At 41.4% G+C, this 19615-nt stretch overlaps 1 protein-coding gene and 1 long non-coding RNA gene across 4 annotated transcripts in view; one reads left to right on the forward strand and one right to left on the reverse strand.

The window, feature by feature from the left end:
• Positions 1-325: 325 nt before the first annotated feature.
• The window catches only part of matn4 (matrilin 4), a 38839-nt gene continuing 19549 nt past the window's right edge, over positions 326-19615 (reverse strand). Inside the window, exons 2-17 of one of the 3 annotated variants that reach the window (XM_034710082.1) lie at positions 19338-19481; positions 17543-17718; positions 15933-16091; positions 15562-15793; positions 13774-13896; positions 11018-11140; positions 10197-10319; positions 8591-8713; positions 7699-7821; positions 6702-6824; positions 5560-5657; positions 4993-5124; positions 4612-4795; positions 4354-4506; positions 3963-4067; positions 326-1507 (exon numbers count right to left, since the gene is read on the reverse strand). In XM_034710082.1, coding sequence (XP_034565973.1) covers positions 1449-1507; positions 3963-4067; positions 4354-4506; positions 4612-4795; positions 4993-5124; positions 5560-5657; positions 6702-6824; positions 7699-7821; positions 8591-8713; positions 10197-10319; positions 11018-11140; positions 13774-13896; positions 15562-15793; positions 15933-16091; positions 17543-17718; positions 19338-19419 — 2118 coding nt within the window. In that variant the 5' untranslated portion in view covers positions 19420-19481 and the 3' untranslated portion in view covers positions 326-1448. Of the gene's footprint in view, positions 1508-3962; positions 4068-4353; positions 4507-4611; positions 4796-4992; positions 5125-5559; positions 5658-6695; positions 6825-7698; positions 7822-8590; positions 8714-10196; positions 10320-11017; positions 11141-13773; positions 13897-15561; positions 15794-15932; positions 16092-17542; positions 17719-19337; positions 19482-19615 lie in introns of all 3 variants that reach the window. The other 2 variants (XM_034710005.1, XM_034710154.1) reach the window with 2 other exon arrangements.
• Positions 17711-19493, forward strand: LOC117832235. The gene is made up of 3 exons (XR_004635173.1): positions 17711-17759; positions 18988-19040; positions 19323-19493. It is a non-coding gene; the product is annotated as an uncharacterized LOC117832235 (long non-coding RNA).

Below are 19615 nucleotides of genomic sequence, written 5' to 3' on the forward strand. Positions count from 1 at the left end.
CAAGTTGAGAAGCTGTTCTTCCAACTTTGGTGTGTTCATGTCTGTTTAATGGAGGTGGGATGCTGGTACATACTAAAATACTGCTTTAGCTAACACATCTGACTTGTTCTTAAGAGTTTAATACCAAACTAATGTCAATAAATAACTTTTCTGACGTAGACGTAGGCATAGGCACACAAATGGAGCCAATTCAGAGAGAGAAAAATGCATGGAAGCTATTCATAATAAAACCTTAAATACTGCAATTCAGATTTGTGAGTGTGTGTTCTGTCTGAATCTAACAATTTGACTGTAAGATATGTGTAATAAGAGGCATCACCAGCTGTGAAAAGTTGACTCTTTTATTGCCCTCTGAGTTGTTATACAGGGCTTCATCAGAAAATACAGAAAAGTAACTTTATTAGAAAATATACAAAACATACAAACATTCAAATATAAAGGGGGGATACATTTGTGGTCTTTATTTAATATACAAAACTACAAGAGTGAGACGGTCTGGTGGTCATTCATTCACTCTCTGTACCCTGTAAGGCCTCCTGTTCCACTCATGACACTAAACACGGAGCGGTCTGTAAAGGCTGCTGGTTCACGACAGACAGAAGGACGCTCTGCAGGAAACGTCCTGTAAGGCATGATATGTGAAGGCACTGTGAGACAAAATGTAGAGTGCAGAATGAAGAAGAAAGTAGATTATTCAACCTTATGCATCTTATTCATCACATTATTTCTATTAACAGACCACAGCTTTAGAGATGAGGCTTTAAACTCACTAACTTCCCTTTTTTTAAAAAACATTCCTCCTCTTCATCACCGCAGAGTCGCTCCTGTTCAGTTCTTTAGTACGAAGATCACCGGTTTTGACATTGGGAGTGGTAATACAACGTCATCCTTATAACGCTTTTTAAGAAATGCTACTCTACTTAAAAAACAAAACAATCTGCTATAAAGACCTCATATTTAACAAACCGTACCAAAACAGATCAAGTATAAACAGGGCACGTAGAGGAACAGGTGGATGGTGTTAGACTGCGTGAAGAGAGGATTTTATAGTGTGTTTATCTCATATGTACAGTACACTGATTATTCTTATCCCTCACGTCTGTGACACGGAGGTATAAGAGATGTTGCACAGTATCTTGGATTTTCCTCGTTTGTAATATTTGTACAACCTCAGAACAGTAATCCTTTGTTATGAATCGTGTGTTCTGTAAACGTTGATGTGTGATTGATATAAAAGTGAATGTTGCTGTTTTTAATCATCTCTCAGAAAATAAACTCTGGTGTAAAAGTCATCCTCGCTTAGAGAAGCGATCTTGCGCAAAGAGACACTTTGATTTTTGTTCATTGATTGAAGGGTTTCTGATCCCCCTCTCATGTTGTTTCCAGGTTGTGCCTCCTCCTCCTCGTTCTGTTCTTCTTCCTCTGTGGTGTCACGTACCATGAACGGATCACTTCCTGGAGAGGAGCTGGTTCTCCAGCTGCTCGAGACGAGCCGTCATCCCGGCCAGTGCACGAACCGTTAGGAATAACAATCACAGTCACGGCTTGCTTATAAATATAAACAAACTGGCATGAATCTGAAACTGAAATACTTTTTTAACAAATCGAAAATATTCTGTTGGAGACAAAAGGTCTGACACTGCAGAGAGTGTCCTTATGGGGTCTATGGTTTCAATCATGTAACACGGAGACTGATGTCTCTGCGCCAGCTGCTGGTTTATGCATGAGCCTATTTGCTCTCTTTTTCACTTGTTAAAACTTCCTGAATGTGGGAAGGCTTTTTCCTTCCTGCAGTAAGTCACTTTGAGCTGATTTGTGACCACGCAGGAAAAAAGTTTGGGTGAACTCACATTGAACTCACAGGAAAGAATGATGACATTTACATCATCGTACCAGAGCATGACTCGTGCACCCTTCGTGCACGCATCAAAGCTGCCTCATCCTGAGTTCCTCTCTGATTCTGTGACTATATATTCACATGATTTATGATTAGTCCATGATCCAAGTCTCCACATGCTTCAATCTGTACGATCTGGAGATAAAACCTGCGAGCAGTTCAGTGTAGTCATCATCATTCATCGTGGTGAAGATACAAACATTTTAAAAAGTGGATCTGTGTTTACACAGAGTTTAGTCCTTAATATTATACTGATAAATAGTAGAGCTGTAGAGGAATCCTCATGCTTATGAACAAAGTTTTATTGTCACTTTAGTCTGTTATTTTCCTCCATGCTACACCTCATGCAGTTTCCCTGTGTGCGTCTGTATCTCTTTTGTTTCAGGTTTTTTTTAAGGCTGATAAAAGTGAAGTGATAGAGACAAGGGAGAGAAAGTGATGATAGTGTCCTGGTCCTAACAGTTTGTTTTAAGAAAATATGGCCTGTGTTTTCCGACTCTTTGAGCAGAGGAAGAATGAGAGCGCCTGAGTCCTTGAAGTGACATAAAATGACGCCATGTTTCATAACAAAAAATAGTTTTTTAAGAGCTTGACTGAAACAAACACTGAATTTCCTGTAAATCTGCACCCTTGTGTCTGTAGAACATGTAAAACAATTAACATTCTCAGCAGCTATTCTAAGAGAGTTATGTAGTAATGCTGCAAAACATTTACCTGCAAGTTGCACCTAAAGACTGTTTGAAACCTCTCTGTGTGCTTAATTTTTGGTGGACATACAGTGGTGGAAAGGGAATGTGTCTGTTTAAGGTGCTTTTCGACCACAGAAACTTTTTTTAGGACACAAGGGACCCTTTGAGGAACCATGCATGTCAGTACCTGCAGTGTTTTCATTACACCCTCTGTCCACAGTAACATCTCACACACTTGTGATTCACTTGGTTTAATAATCCTGAACATTGTTCTTCTCTGAGCCTGATGGTGTGAATGCGTCTCTGTCAGCTCCCGGTGTTACAGTCTGAAGAGTGACCCTGTAAACCGGAGACCTTCAGCTGAACGTGTCAGTGTTTGTGGAGTTTATAGCAGCTGTTGAAACACAAGGAGTCCTCGAGAATGCATCCTAGTTTAGTTTTTATTCAAATGTCAAAATATCCTCATCAGACATTTAATGATCATCTAAAGACGTTTGTGAGGGATGCATCCGGCTGAAAGTCTCCAGTTAACAGGGTCGCTCTTTAAACTGAAACACCGGTCAATCTCTGCTATAGCTTTTAAAATTGCTTTAAGTCAGCACAAGAGGAATCTCCTCCATGCTAACAGGTTAACTGTGGTGTGACACATGACGATGCCGGCCTGTCTGTCTCCTTCTATGGTGTCATCTTTATTGTATGGCCAATGTCTCTCTCTCTACTGCCCTACTGGTCTGGTGGTGTAGTGCAATTACTTGTATCTTTCTCCATACGTCACTGGCCTGATTTGCATAATCTCCATAGGACTTTAGGCCTTGATAGAAACAAAGACAACATTGGGCCACAGGAACCATTTAGTTCCTGGAAGAGTAGTTCTATAGTATAGTATAGATACAGAGTAGTATAGAGTATAGTTCCTGGGACTATAAGTTCCTGGAACTGCTAAAAACCCTGAACTGCAGGTTCTGCATGAAAAAGTACAAAAAAAATGCTGTCTGTGGACACAGGCCCTCATGCTCAAGGTTTTTTTTCTGACTTGGATAAGTTATGGGGAAAAATGTCAGACTTATGCAAATAAAAGTCCAAAATAATCAAAAGACAGATTGTGACTGTAGCTTACCTCAACATCTGTGACATTCATTATCATGTTTTACTGCAGGTCTTTATAAAATTGAACCCTCAGAGGATTGTCTGAGTTTGTTTTCCTGTAAGAGAACAGTTCGCTTGATGTGTTTGTTTCTGTTTTTATCTCCACTCCTTTCCTTCATCCTGAAGTAAAGGTCTCTATAGAATATCAAATATTTACACCCTGTCTGGAGGAGAGGTTTGAGGTTTTGGATGAAGATGGTGATGAAGATGTATATTAAAGAAAAGGATATGTTTCTGTGTGATCTGCTCCAGGCTGCTCATGGTGGCCTGCTGGAACTCCACCAGACTCTCACAAGCACAGGGGTCCTTCACCTCGATCTCCCCCTGACTCTCCTCTGCACACACAACACGCACGCACACACAAACAGACACGCACACATGCACATGCACACACACACACACACACACATTTAATACTTAACACTGTGCAGTCAGAATTCAGGTATTTCCGGTACAACATCCTCAATAGTTTATCTCAGTTTCATCACAGCGGGCATTTTTTTTAACACAGAAGAGGACTACAGGTAGATGACTCAATGGCTTCAGACTGCAGAACTGAGAGTGTATATTTAACATGTAATGTGTGTGAATGTGTCCCACTCTGCAGTCTTAGTGTCATACCTGGACACACGTTGAGCTTGAGGTTCTCTGCAATGTTGCTGATGGCGGTGAAGTCGGTGGTGTAGTAGAAATGTTTCTCCACGGGCTCAGAAGCGATCTCACGAAGCTCATCCTCCACAGCTTTCCCCACACCCACAGCGTACATGGTGATACCTGCATAAACACACACACACACACACACACAGGATTTTATACTCAGGGCCTGGAGTTGGGTGATTTGACGTGATCTGACCCTCACAGATCATGAAAGAGTCTCACCGGCTTCTTTGGCCTTCTTGGCGTACTCGGTGATGTCATCCTGTGAGCGTCCGTCTGTGAACACCAGGCCAATTCGGGGGATGTTCCTGCTAGCGGGACGGGCTCCCTCAGCCTCAGAGAAACTGTTCTCCACCATGTGTTTCAGAGCCAGACCGGTCATTGTTCCTTTCTCCATGTAATCAACCTGAAGGAGAAGAGGGTCAAAGAATGTCCTGAGAGCTGAATCAGAGTCTACGAGGCCCCGCCGTCACAGTGGTCACTGTTCTGACTCCCAGCTGCATATCTTACCCTTCTTACCCCTCCCTACATTTCCTGTCTCTCTTTATCAGTCGGTCAATAAAGGCAACATTTTTAAAATGTGTGGTGTGTGAGCGTCTTTACCTTCATGACGGCAGCTTTGATTTCGTCGGCTGTCTGGTACATGTTCAGAGAAAACTCTGTTCGGACCCGACTCGAGTACTGAATCAGACCCACTCTTGTACCGTGAGCGGACACATCCAGAGAGTCCACAACCTGGAGGATCAGAGGAGAGCAGGGACACAGAGGTGACACAAGACAGAGTTTATTCTGTTTCTTAGTTTGACTCTTAAGTAGAACAATTTTGACAGATTCTGAACACCAAACAAAAAATCTTTTGTATTTTGTATTGATTCTGAATACTTGTGTTTTCTGTTTTGAAAAGTACTTTACAAATCAAGTCTTATTGATTGATAATCCTGCTTTGATTTTCACACAGCAGGACTGTCCTTTATCTCTGTGGGGAACTTCTTGTTAGAGCTGTGAAAACTGCCTCCCTGTGCTGTAAACATCCAATCACCTCAGAGTTTTTTATGGCAAATAAAACTTGGATTCTTCCTTAGATGTTTTGTGGTATTTTTTAAGGTAAGATGTCAAACAACACACTTTTTACAAACAGGGTTTACACTCTTATACAAAAACATGTCTGACCTGGTTAACAAACTTCTTGACCAGCTCAAAGTTTTGTGGGCGGACACTTTTGGAGCCGTCGATGAGAAGCACCAGGTCGATGTTTGCAGACTTGCAGGCTGAAGGAGAGAGAGATGGATGAAGAGTTAATAATGACAGCAGAAAGCAAACATCCTGAAGTCTGCTCTCCTCACACGAGTCACTTTGATTTGAAACATATTTATTTATGAAGCAGGAAGACACAGACGTTGAAAAGATACGCACACTTAAAAAGTTGTGCGTAGTTTGTGCACATCTTTTTAATAAAATATTGTTATTAGTATTTGTTGAGACATGCATGATCAGTATTAGGATTTGTTTGTACGCTCAAGTAAATCTGCCCCTAGCCTTGAAATCTGAAGGTACCATGAATAACTACAAAGTAAAAAGTATGACAGAAATTCTTCCTTCCATTACTGTCATTTTCTGTATGTAAGTAATCAGCAATTATGAACTCAATAAAATGCATTATTAGATTGATGAAAGTATATACTGAGGTGGAAAAAAGCCTAGGATACTTTGCTCACTGTTACTGTGAGAGTTTTCACAGAAACAGGAGATGCCCTGCAGGATACTATATGAGGCTGCCTGCACTACCACACATCTCCACATGAGGGTGCCGTCTGGTTATTACTGGCAGGCACTCTGTGTTCCTCTCAGTCCTCCAGAGGAAAGAAACATCAGAAGAAGATCCAATCTTTGTGTGGATGTTTCCTCACAGACGAGCCTGAGCTGCTTTAAACATCTGCATGAGATTTATCCCAACACACCTCTTTATTTCATCTCCTGAGAATCACCCCGCTCTCCTCTGACTCTAATCCTGATCTCAGCTCTTGATGTTTGTCCAGCTTAGTAATACTCATCTGATTGATCATTGATTGAAAATACATCTGTGATCTGGGCTCTCTCTGAAGGTTGTTGTTTTACTTCAGCTGGCTGAGACCGATCAGAGAGAATTCAGAGCTGACCTCCTGCTGCAGCTCTGAGCGCTCACATCCTGCACCTGCAACATCTCTGACTCGTCCCGCAGGACCCGCAGGACCTTGATCCCCCTGCAACCCCCTGGTTAGTTAGGTTGGGGTCAGAAGGTTCTGTAACACACGGATCATTGCTCATACACTCACTGCCGCAGCTCTTGCCGTCGTCCTGCAGCAGTTGTCCCTCAGGGCAGATGCAGTAGTACGATCCTGGAGTGCTCATACACTGGTGCTCGCAGCCGTGCTCCACCGTGTTACACATATCCATATCTGCAGATACACAGTCAAGAAAAACAGACTTCATATCACACAAGCAGAGAAATTATCCAGCTTTGATATCCTGATACCAGTTTTTCCTCTCTGATACTGAGGCTTGGGTTTTAAGCGATACCAAAAACCACTCCACTACCTGTGCACATATTTTAATTTCACAGACTCTAAACTAAGAACACAGCATGGATATATAATCATGTGACTTAATCCATGACTTTTAAACGACCAGGCTCAGTTCACTAAATCCTTAGCTTAGCCACTTAGCTCGCTGCTCCTCCTGATCCACCTACACGTGTTGAAAAATCTGGATTCTTCAACATGAAGCTTTTTTTGGTGTTTTAACCACTTTTTGTTGACTTAAACTTAAACGTACAGAAGTCCCAATCTTAAAATATTTGACAGTAACACACTTGATGTCCTCAACAATTATTTATCTGAATTTTAACTTTTCTTCATGATTTCTTCATGACCTGCTTGTCTTACTCTGCTGCCTCGTGAAACACTTCTGAACTTGGATTTTAAAAGTGTTTCTTAAATGAAGGTTGCTGCCTGATTCTGCATGTTAGGCTTTATCAGAAAGTGTTTGCATTGATGCTAACGCTAACTCATTGCTTGACCATCACAAATGTTTTCTCAATAATCAAGATACTGCATGTTCTGGAAACTTGATGCAAAGTTTTGATGCAGCTCGTTCTTCAGTGTGTTAGTCAAACACCAAACCCCTGCAGAGTCTGCATGCACGTCTTCTTTAACTCGTCTCAGTCCAACAATGAGCTAAACTTTGAAAATCCATACTAAACTGATTTGAACGACGTGTTTGAGGAGATGCATGCGGTAAAGAGAAGTATTTGTGCATGGAGCATGTACTAACTTGTGCACGTCTTTTTGTCTTTGTTGAGTTTGAATCCTTTGTTGCAGTCGCACGTGAAGACGCCTGGAGCGCTGATACAGATTTGTTCACAGTCATGCTTCCCCTCAGCACACAGGTCGATGGCTAAATGACACACACACACACACACACACACACACATACGCACACACACACTCACACACATGCACACACACACACAGACACGCTCACACAAACAAACACACGCATATTACATACAGGCAAAAGCATGCACATACAGTTATTTTCCATCTGCAGCTCAAGATGCAGTGAGGCATTATGTGTGTTTCATTTATTGTTTTTGTACGCTTCCTTATTTATGTGTCCTCATTAAGTGTCATTAATAAGTACACATCTACAATTGATTTGTTGGAAAGTACAAAAAAAGATTTGTGCTTCAACCATGCTCTCTATAATTGATTGAGATAAACTTTTGTTTACTTGAAGAAAAAAAAAGAGACATATGAAGCTCAAGGAAGCAACTTTCATGGTCGTTGAATTTTAAATGCCGTCTTCAGCTGTGACGCTCTGCTGCATGAGCTTGCAGACAGTGCTGAGAGGACAGTAAAGTAAGGTGTCAGAGCGCCCTCTGCTGGACAAACTATGTGATGACACATTTTCTAAATAAGCCCAGGCGTTGTTTTCTGTTTTAAAGGTTCTGCTAAACATTGCTAAACGTTGCTAAACAACAGTCCATTTTATAAAGCACTCACACACGGACACCGATATTTCCTTAAAGCCTCATGTTTTCATCAAGCCTACATGTATATGCATTGATCATGCTTTTCTGTGTGTGTGTTTTTTTTTTGTGTGTGTGTGTGTGTGTGTGTGTGTGTGTGTGTGTGTGTGTGTGTGTGTGTGTGGCCTGACTGACGTGTGCAGGTCTTCTTGTCCTCATTGAGTGTGTATCCTTCGTTGCAGTCGCACGTGAAGACGCCCGGAGCGCTGATACAGATTTGTTCACAGTCATGCTTCCCCTCAGCACACAGGTCAATCGCTAAATAACACACACACATTTTGGGTCAAACTTTGCATGTGTGTAAATGTCCTTTCAAGGGACTGTTTCATTTTTTTCTGTGTATGTTCATGAAAGTTTTATCAACATCTGAGGCAAATATAAGTTTAGCTGCTCATCCACACAGGAATAATTAAACTGTCCATTGCTTTGAGATGTGTCACATCAGCTTTAGGTAATTATGTATTGTTGTGTAAGCGCTGCCACAACACAATTATCCCATGCCTTTAACTGTCCCTGAATGCACACAGATGTAGACTAAGCTGCTGCTGTTCTCTCTTTAACAGCCTCTGAATGACCCTGCCTTTTTAGCTGTCGGCCATGAAGCAGGCGCAGCAGCAAAAGTGCTACCGGCCTCTTATTTAACCTCTCCTTACATAACAGCTGCTGTGGTATATGGGTTTAACGGACAGCACAATTACACGACGTGTTACTCCACCTCTGAAGGTTTTAGTGTCTTCAGGGGAGAGAAAGTCCACGGTTACTGCAGAGGTTGTAAATCGTCTTCTCCTCGCAGTTGTTTTTTCTGTCAACAACATCCTGAGCTGCAGATGTTTCTGTGCGACTGAAACATCTACATCAGGAGTGTGTGTCTGTCTGCATGCAGGAGTGTGCACAAGAATGTAGTTCTGCATTGCAATGTCAGGATCAATTACCCTTTAACTGGTGCAAACATTTTTATATAAAATCTAAAATATTTATTTTTTAAAAGTTGTAATATAATTCATATATAAAAAGATAAATTATAATATAAGTGTTCTTTATATTTATAAAGATACATTATATAAATTAATATAAATTATATTACAAAATAATGTATTTATATAAATATAAATCATATTATAATATAATGTATTTATATAACTATAATATATTATGATATAATTTATATTTATAAATACAAATTATAATATTATTTATATTTATGAATTAAAATATATTTTTATTTTATTTTTGGTATTTATCTGATCTATTTATTGATTTATTTTAAGCATTTCTTTTTACTATGCTCTATCTTGTTTTATCCTTCTTTCTTTTTACCTATTTATGCTATTTTCTCTCTGTTCTTTTGTGAAGCTCTTTCGGCTTTCATGTATTAAAGGTGCTTAATAAATAGAGACGATTTTATTTGAGATCAGAGGAAGGAAATGTGTAATAAGTGAGATTCAGTGTATTTATTTTTGTTATAAAATTCCTGAATCTGAGTCCAGACGTCTATTCAGTCTCATGTTGGAAAAGCTCTGTTAGTAAAGTGACCATCTTCATGCATGAGACACAATAAATGAGCAAAATCCACAAAAATATGTTATTTCAGTCTTAAACTAAACTAAATGTATAAGCAGCTACATGATTATGATGATAAGTATTTAAAAACCCTGCCATGATCCTTACCTGCTGTATTTAGTGGACGCTGTGGAGGTGTGTGTAAGAACAGGAGGTCTGGTCTCAAGTAAGCAGTACTCACCCTGGCAGGTCTTGCCGTCGTCCAGCAGCCTGTAGCCTTCGTTACAGCGGCAGTGATAGCCGTTGAGCACGCTCACACACTCATGATCACAACTGTGGTTTCCGAAGGAACAGAAGTCGATCACTGAGGGAGGAGAGCAGCAAGGCCATAAGCAGCAGAGCAGCGAAACGTGCAGGACTGCATCTATGTTCCCTTTGTCTCTTACATCACATGGTTAGATCTTACCTTTGATGGCCTCTGATTTAATACATGCTGCTCAATTAGCTTCTTTAAAGTAACGACGAGTAAAGACTTGGGAATTAATGAAGGAGCCTATAATAACTTTATTATTGTACTTATCTTAAGGTTACCTTTCTCACCTCTGATTGCTGACCAAAATGCACAACTAAAGCTGATATTGAACGTAAGTAAGTCTAAGAGACTGATATTTTGCTGTTTCTGCTCTGATTGTTGAGTCGAGGGAAAACTGAGGATTAAAGGGATGACGACTGTCTATTCTAGAGATAAACATGAGCAGGAGGAACATAGATGAAACCTGCACACAGCTTCATGAAGCAGCACAAAACTCAGGAACCAGCTGCTTGTGAAGCACAGAATCCATTTGAGCATGAATACACATGACATGAATTCAAGCGGGGCACACTTCTTCATAAAGCCAAGACTTCTATGCGTGTGTGTTGTTTTAACACTTTGTGCATGCAGGTGTGTGTGTGTGTGTGTGTGTGTTTGTGTGTGTGTGTGTGTGTGTGTGTGTGTGTTTGTGTGTGTGTGTGTGTGTGTGTGTGTGTGTGTGTGTGAGAGAGAGAGAGAGAGAGACATACTGGTGCAGGTCCTCTTGTCCTCGTTCAGCTTGTATCCTTTGTTGCAGTCACAGGTGAAGGACCCGGGCGAGCTGACGCACACCTGCTCACAGTCGTGTTTCCCTTCAGCACACAGGTCGATGGCTGTAACCAACAAACACACACACAAACACACACACACACACACACACACACACACAGATATATAAACTTTAAAGAAGCCAGAGACAATTTCTACGTTAAACTTCACATTTTATGACCTATCCGAACATCATGGTGATTATCTGAAACATAACACAGATGAAACCTTTCGTTATATGTGCAAACATTGGAGTAACGTGACTGTTTCCTCAATGTGGTGCACACATATCATCCTGCTTCTTAACTTAAAATGACAGTGTGTAGTGAAAAGTGTTTTTTAACGCCTGCTGTTAAATAGAGGCAGCAGCTGAAACCCACAGAGAGTGATCAATCAGATTAATCAGAAAGTACATTCATTATCTCAGCAGGAAACGTGTGAAGTTGAGACTCTGTGAGGTCAAAAGGTGTTAACTATCGTGGTTTAGCTGACTGGTTAAACTCACTGAAACTCTTGTGTGTGTGTTTACATTTAAATAACATAAATCATTCCACTTGGACAGACCTCATTGCTGAGGTTGAGCTTTTCTTTTAATCTGTGGGTCAAATGTTCAAAGTTTTCTGAGTTATTGTGTGGTTCAGTCTTTCTTTCAGCTCTCTCTGTTGAGATTTTGTTGTTGTTGGTAGTGCGCAGAGCCCTCGATGGGACAAAGAGAGAGACGTAGGTTAAACCTAGAGGGGCCAGAATTCCATTCCATTGTCACTTTTATCCACTTCTTATTCATACAGATCGCCGGTCTGCGCTCTCCAATACCTGGAACAACTGTCAGACTTCCTCAGCAGTCATCTTTCTCTTTGTGCTTTTCTCAGCTTCAATTCAAAACTTTTTTAATTGCTCTGTACACTAACTCACGGCCGATCTCGAAGTTTTATAGAGACAATTATAGTTGCCAAGCAACCAAGAGGCATATGCCCAGCGTGAAAATGTATCAATCTAATCTCAGCAGTCATTAGGACTGCCTGTGGCCAAAGCAAGCAGTAACCTTTGGCTGCCAATGCGGAAATGTTAAAAAATGCAGTTCATCGAGTGTTCACTTGAGGCTGGCTCCAGAAGTAGAAGGAAAACTGTAGCTGTTGGCAGGGAGGCTCAAAGCCCGCTTTTTTACCTCACACTAACTCGACAGAAGTTAGGTTGAGTTCAGCATTTCCAATATGGTTCCCGCCGACAATTGGCTTCAAAACAGCGCTTCAGAAAAAAAATTGGGTGACGTCACGGATACTACGTCCATTATTTTGACGGTCTATAGGCCGAAGTAGGTAAAAATGATCATATAATTTTTGCCTTTTGTGCAATTTGTATAAATTGCATTTTAAATACGTAAACACAGCACTGTAATCTTCAATTTAACAAAGTAACATTACACATAAATGGGAAAACAGTCAAAATGACCCCAGTGGCCGCTCTAGTGTGAATACTGACAAACTCTTGAGGTAGTGAGAAACTTAAGCATTATCCCAAAAAGTTTGACAATATCCTAAAGAAGACTTAGCAAGACCCCAAGAAACATTCATCCCTTGAAACATTTCTCAGAACTTCTGAAAAGGTTCTGAGAAATGTTGTGAGATGAGATCTTCAGTTCACAAGAAATGTTTTTTTAGAGCCTAAGGAACCTTTATAATACTTGTGAAAATGTTGTCAGATCCTAAGAACTTATGCAAGATCCTGAGAAAGTTTTGAAAGATCCCTAAAACTTTCGCACAATTCTGAGGACCTTTATATGACCCTGAAAAACCTTTACCGGATCCTAAGGAACTTATAAAACTTTGAGGAAGTTTTGTGAGATCTCCGGAAACTTTTTTCATAGCCGTGCATTCTTTTTTAAATCACCAAGGATCCTATAAAGTTGCAGACTTAAGTTCAGTACGACAACTCACGTTCACTTAAGATAAAGTTTATTGCAGCATACAGTATTGTGTTTGGCGTATGGGCTCCGAACCTCATTACTCAGCATACATTATTTAGATGCATACATTTAGGAGCAATGAGATAGGACTAACCCCCCTCGGAGCCCGCAGGTGGATGCCGGGGAGGAGGTGGGTACAAAGTTTGCACACAGCACTGAGCAGGACAGCAGGAGCACTTGCAAAGCAGAGGCAGAGACAGAGACGGGGAGACATGCAGCTTAAATAGACCGCCAATGAGGATGTTGATATCAGCTGATAGGGAGGATGATGACCTGTCAGTATGACTGAGCGCAGCTCGAGTTGTCTGCCTGAACTAGCTTGCAGGCGGCGCTCCATTAATGTCAGAGATCAGCTTCCCCGATAAATGATTCTTCAGAGGAACATTACTTTTATAAAAATGTCATCTCTTTTGGGCCTTTATGAGTTAGACAGTGAGCTGCAACCAGATTCCCATCAGTCTGTCCTCTGAGCTTGGCAGTGTACTTTGGCCTCTTCACTCAGCTGGCCATGTCTCGAGTGTGGGGGAGCCGTCCACCAATAAAGATGCTACAAAAGTTTCCAATGATTTCACAACAAAGGTCCTCGAGGTCCTGCAAAAGTTTCCTGAGATCAGCCAGACTTTTTATCCGTCCTTCAAGGACTCTGCATGTTCATGTTTGTTGTTCATATCAACGCCTCGTCTGTGTTTAATTTATTTCCATTTTGTACTCTGTTGTTGTTGTTGTTGTTGTTACCTGAACAGGTCTTCCCGTCCTCGTTCAGTGTGTACCCGGGCAGACAGAGGCAGTGGAAGGAGCCCGGGGAGCTCTCACAGATGTGCTCACAGCCATGATCTGACTCCAGACACAGATCCATACCTGCAGCACAGGCAACATCGCACACATCATGTTCTGTTCAAGATTCTGCAGAAAGAACTAATCTTAACCCAGATTTTTACTGTTATTGTTGGGAACTCACACTAACGCACAGTTTCTATTTCATATTTCTCTATCGGTACATTTTTGCTCTGCTCAGGTTTGAAGATGGCTCGGCTCTGTCAGACAAAGATGATGTACCTCTGTGCATCGATTTAGAGACACGGACGGTTGGTTGGTGTAACAACACTTGGTGAAATCAAACCTGATCCAAAATCATCCTTAAGAGCCTAAGTGTTGGTATTAAACTCACAGGGATTAAGAAAGATACACACTTGCAAACCATCTTGTCATATGAAACATACCATTTTGGCACAAATATAAACCGGTGCATCTGGGAAACTAAGAACATCTTAAAGGAGTTTCATATTTTTTGTAGGTTATTTAATTAAGTGAAAGCGTAATATATTCCAGACTCATTCCATGTAAACTAAAATGTCTCAAGCATTTTTCTGTGTCAATTCTAATGACTACAACCGACAGCTCAAAAGGACAAGGTCCTTGAATGTGTTTCCGTTTTTATGCTCCTAAAATGTAGAGCGCTCTCTCTCTCTCTCTCTCTCTCTCTCTCCTCTCTCTCTCTCTCTCTCTCTCTCTCTCTCTCTCTCTCTCTCTCTCTCTCGCTTCTCTTTCCATCCTCCATTTGTTGCGAAGCTCTTTGAGCTGCAGGCTTTCATGTATGAAAGGTGCAAACTTCTTCCTGTTTGGTTCACTGAGACTTCACAGCGTCACAACACAAACAAAACTGCATGCTTTAATATTCTTCATTATTTAAACATCCCTTATATATTATTTTAACATAATTAACCATCTACTTCTTCCGTTCCTCCCTCCTCCCTCCTCCCACCTCCCTCCTCCCTCCTGCCTCCTTCGTAAAGAAAAGATGTTATTCATAACAGCTGTTCGCTCTAAAAGCAGGAGCATGAGGAAATATCTGCACTTAAGAGATCTTAGCAGGTTGTTATGAGGAGTATTAAGTTCTTGGAGGTGAGATTGGCACGCTGATTATTTCTTATTCAGGCTGAACTTTATTTTTTCTATTTGCACACAGACTCTGCTGTTTCCTTCAGATAGAGCCGACAGCTCTGAGTTTAAAGTCCTCGGGATGATCTGCAGCTTTTTCCTCCTACTGTATGAAACGACTTCAAATAAAAGTCCTCTGTGCACGGCTTCAACCAACTCTACAGGTTCAGACGAGGATCTGACAGAATTAAGAGGTCTAATCCCTAAAGACTGATTCCTCTCAGAGGCCGTGTATTTAATGGACTTTATTTTGATCTGTGTTTGATGTGGTTTAGTTTGGAGGATTAACGTTTCATCTCAAGTTGAATCGATTCATTTTTGTGCTTTATTTAGAGTCCTATTCTCACGTCAAACTCTGAGCTTTAGAAGAGAAATAAATTCATAAAACCTGAATCCTACCACTCCTCCAAAAAGAGGAAGAGTGAAGCACAATCCAGATGTTATTTGATCCCCGTGTGGGTGTCCTGTTTGTCTGAACGGCCACTTGAACAGGAAACAAACCGACTTTTATAGATCCAGCTTTGATTGGAAAATTTTTCTGCTGGATATAAATGCAGAATGTGCTCTTTGGATTTTCAGTCTCACCGCAGAGCTTGTCCTGGAACTGAAGACCAAAGTGGTGAATGAGGTCGAAGGACTCCACCAGGAACACGTGGTCCTCAAACGGAGGGGACGCCATGGCCCTCAGTGATGTCATGTCGGCTCTGGCCACGCCCACAGCGTAGATCTCGATGCCTTTTTCTCTGGCTTCAGCTGCCACCTCGGCTACGCGGTCTTGAGGACGTCCGTCCGTCACAATCACGACTACGTTAGGAACCTTAGGGAGAGAGAAGCTCAGGATCAGAGAGGACGATGGCGTGGCAACATCTTATGGTGCTGAGTTTTAAAGTTTAAACCACATGTTTAAACATTTCTCAAACTGTAGATTGAAACAGGTTTATTTAATCTGCTGTTACCTTTGGACGGTCTCCCCCCTCAGGTGTGAAAGCGTTGTTCATCACGTATTTGATTGCGAGTCCGGTCATGGTGCCCTGAGCCAGCGGGATGATCTGATTGATGCCTTTGACCATGGAGGGCAGAGTGGCGTGAGCCTTTAGAGAAAACTCACTACGGACCTGAGGACAGCAGAGGACAGAGGAGAGACGGATAGACAGAACAGAGTAAGATCAGTCCATGAATCATGTTACTAATCAAAGTAGAGAAACTAATTCTTCCTGAGTTTGTCTTTAAACTGAGTCCGCAGAAGAATATGATGCAGAGAGAAGAATATTTCACTGAAATTATGAAATAATGACTCTACAGAACACATTTCATACACTAAGTTGCACCAAATGTTCTTCAAAAGTGGACAAAAAAATACATATTAAGAGACTGATGAGAGAGAGTTTTCAAAATGAAGGCAACTACCATGAAATTTGTATTTTGGTGTGGCTTCATCACCTTTTTAAGTCATCCAAAAAGTTAGCTTCGTCCTTCACATAGCGAGATGTATCAATCTAGGGGTGCCACTTTATAACACTTTTTCCTCATTAGGTCATGATCACACATTTAAAGAAAGCAGTGGTGTGCTTTTTAGTGAATAAATATCATACAGATAGCCTGCAGGGTGAAGATATAAGACAGTACTAGAAAAAGCTACACAGCTGCATAGAAACTGCACATTGCTGCACGCAGTGGAAGCCTTCATGCAGGAACACAGTTTAAACCTTCTTCTCCTACATTTTTTATAAACTTTATTATTCTCTTAGGGGTGATTCAATATTTTTACTCTGTTGAAACCAAGCGTCAACCTTCAGTCTTAAAATATGAAGTGTTAAAAATTGCAATTCCTCAAGAGTCCACTTGAGGCTGGCTGCATAAGCACCGGAAACCACATACACACCCATTCAAAAAAGCTGATATTTACAGCAGAAATAAACATGTTTACAGCCTGGTACAAAAAACAGTTTGAGTCTGAATATCTAATTTCTCTATCAACACACACTGTTTGGGGGTGAATTATTTACAACTCTTTTTTTCCGAAGATATTAAATGTATGAGTTTTGCATAATTATAGCAGCTGACTTGACTGACAGGCGGGAACTCGCTGTTAGCGAGGAGGCTCAACTCTGCCCCTTGTTAGATTGCCAGAATTTGGGGTTGAGTCAGCATTTCCAATATGGCGACCGCCTACCATAGGCTTCAAAAGTTAGCTCCAGAAACAAATGGGTGACATCACAGAGACCACGCCCATGATTTATACAGACTGTGGTTGAAACATGGTTGGTGGAAATACACTTACACATACACAAACAGGACCCTGTGAGCATGCATTAATGGAGAGATGCAGAGTGAGGGTGCCATGCTCAAGGGTACCTCCACAGCTACCAGTCCAATTTCCAAACCTAGTCTGGAGACCCTCCAGTACCTATGGACTGAGATACTGCTGCTTTCCCTCTCTGAGCCCAACAAATACAGACTGAGTCTGCTAGATGTGACTTATATTCTGGATTTTATGGTAATCAGATATGTATGATTGGCTTGGGTAAACATGGGTAAAGATCTGGATTCTGTGCTCCTGCAGTACCTGACTGGAGTACTGAACCACGCCCACTCTGGTGGCGTTGAGTCCGATGTCCAGGGTGTCCAGGATGTCGATCATGAACTTCCTCATGGTCTCAAACTCGTGGGGCCTCACACTGCGGGAGCTGTCGATGAGGAAGACCAGATCTACTGGACCAGACTTACATTTCTGCTCCGGACCTGGAAAAGAAAAACAACACGAGAGCTGAGAGAAATAAAATGTGAGTTATGCATTGAGTACAGGTCGACTCTGAGGCACATTTGATTACTGATACGTCAAATGTTTCAATACGAACGTGAACTGAGCATGTAGTGAGAATTTTTAAATATATCATAATCAGATCAGACTCAGCTATCAGAGCTTAAAAGATGACACACTAAATATAAAAATGATATGTAACAGCTCACACGTCTGTGCAGACACTTTAAAGATGTACAGGAGTTTGTCTGTTCCTCCTGTGAGAGTGTAAATGTCTGTGTATCCCCGCTGATCACAGCAGCAGAGGAGTCTATCTCACTCCGGTTTCACTTTCACATTATTTACCACCTGCTCTCACTCCTTCACGACTTCACTGCCTGTTTCCCTCGTTAAGTTTTCAGCATCACTGTGAACGCTCTCCAGCGCTGTAACATCATCTAGTTTCAAACACACAGCAGTGACTGAGCTATGAGGCCAGTCTGTGTTAGCGGTGTGGTTTTAGGAGTCGGACAGGGATTGTTTTTGATTAATGAACATCCAGGTTTCTTCACAGAGGCCGGACTCGAACTGTAAGTCGTTGTAGACGAGACAGGGTGTCAGGAAAAGTAGACCTGTGGGAGTTTTATGGACTCCATCTTTAGTTTCAAACAGACATGAGCGATGACTGTTTTTGTAACGTCTCATAAATACGTCTGCTTCACTGTCTGTACGGATAACTCAAACTTCAGCTGCTGGTTCGATGTAAAACACATCCAGATATACATCCAACACACAGGGGACTTAAAGGGATAGTTCGGGTTTTTAGAGTGTGGTTGTATGATGTTTTTATCTATAGCTGTTGTACTTTGTACACCAGATAACAGTCAGCAGTGGTCCTGTTTGGAGAAGATGTCAGTTTCAAATAATTTATAAAACACTGGACGACATGACAGTTACCTAAAAGTGAAGTCGACATGTAAAGCTCCGCCTACTGACTTGTATAGGTCATGAACTCCCCCTCTATGTTAACAGATGGGACATGGGTCAAACTATAAAACCCCAAAAGACATTCCGTAACTCCGTCTTTGATCTCACAGGCAGAAGTATCTTCCATTGATTGACAGCTGTGTTGACCAATGAGGCTCCTGCAGCACTGTGTGTTCTGTATTATCAGAGTAGAGGAGGAACAGTGAGAGGAAATGTAACAAACACCAACACAAGAGTCATTGAACTTTCCATAACAACAAGTTTCTGCTTCAAACCCACACAAGAATCTGTGACGCTGTGGACTGGACCCAACTGAGGGAGCCACGTTGATTTATCTGTAAGTTTAATGTGTGTCTGGGTTAAAATAAGGGGCGGGACATCCACCAGCCAATCCCTATTGCACAGACTCCACAGTATGTCCAGTGTTTTTCACTTCACTTTTGAAAAACTAGATACCATGTCCATCTTTATGTACCATCAATACACAGGAGCAAAACAATGTATCCCTTTAAAACAGTTCACAAAAAGCATGCACTATAGCCTTTTAAAAGTCTAAAAATCGAATCCTTGAAAAACATTTCAGCTAAAGTTCTTCGTTTTGTTTTTTTTCCTCCTCAAGTATCTTCAGACTGACCTGCTTTCGGCCGGGCGTTGGCGAGGAAGGCCAGGCTGAGCAGAATTAATCCACTCAGAGCTCTGTGTTGTCTCATCTTCATCTTGATGATACTGATCGGCAGACGGGTCACTAAGAGTGGGACCGGACTGGAACTGGATCAAACTGAGAGGAGGACAGAAGATAAGCATAGAGAAATGTAAATAAAGAGGTTATATGTGGTCAAATGAGACAACTCAGGATCACGGTGTCTCTCTTTTTACGATTCTCTATATCAGATTTGCAGAATCAGAGGCTTT

Source organism: Notolabrus celidotus, chromosome 1 (genome assembly GCF_009762535.1).
Source record: "Notolabrus celidotus isolate fNotCel1 chromosome 1, fNotCel1.pri, whole genome shotgun sequence".
In the NCBI taxonomy this organism is placed as follows: Eukaryota; Metazoa; Chordata; class Actinopteri; order Labriformes; family Labridae; genus Notolabrus; species Notolabrus celidotus.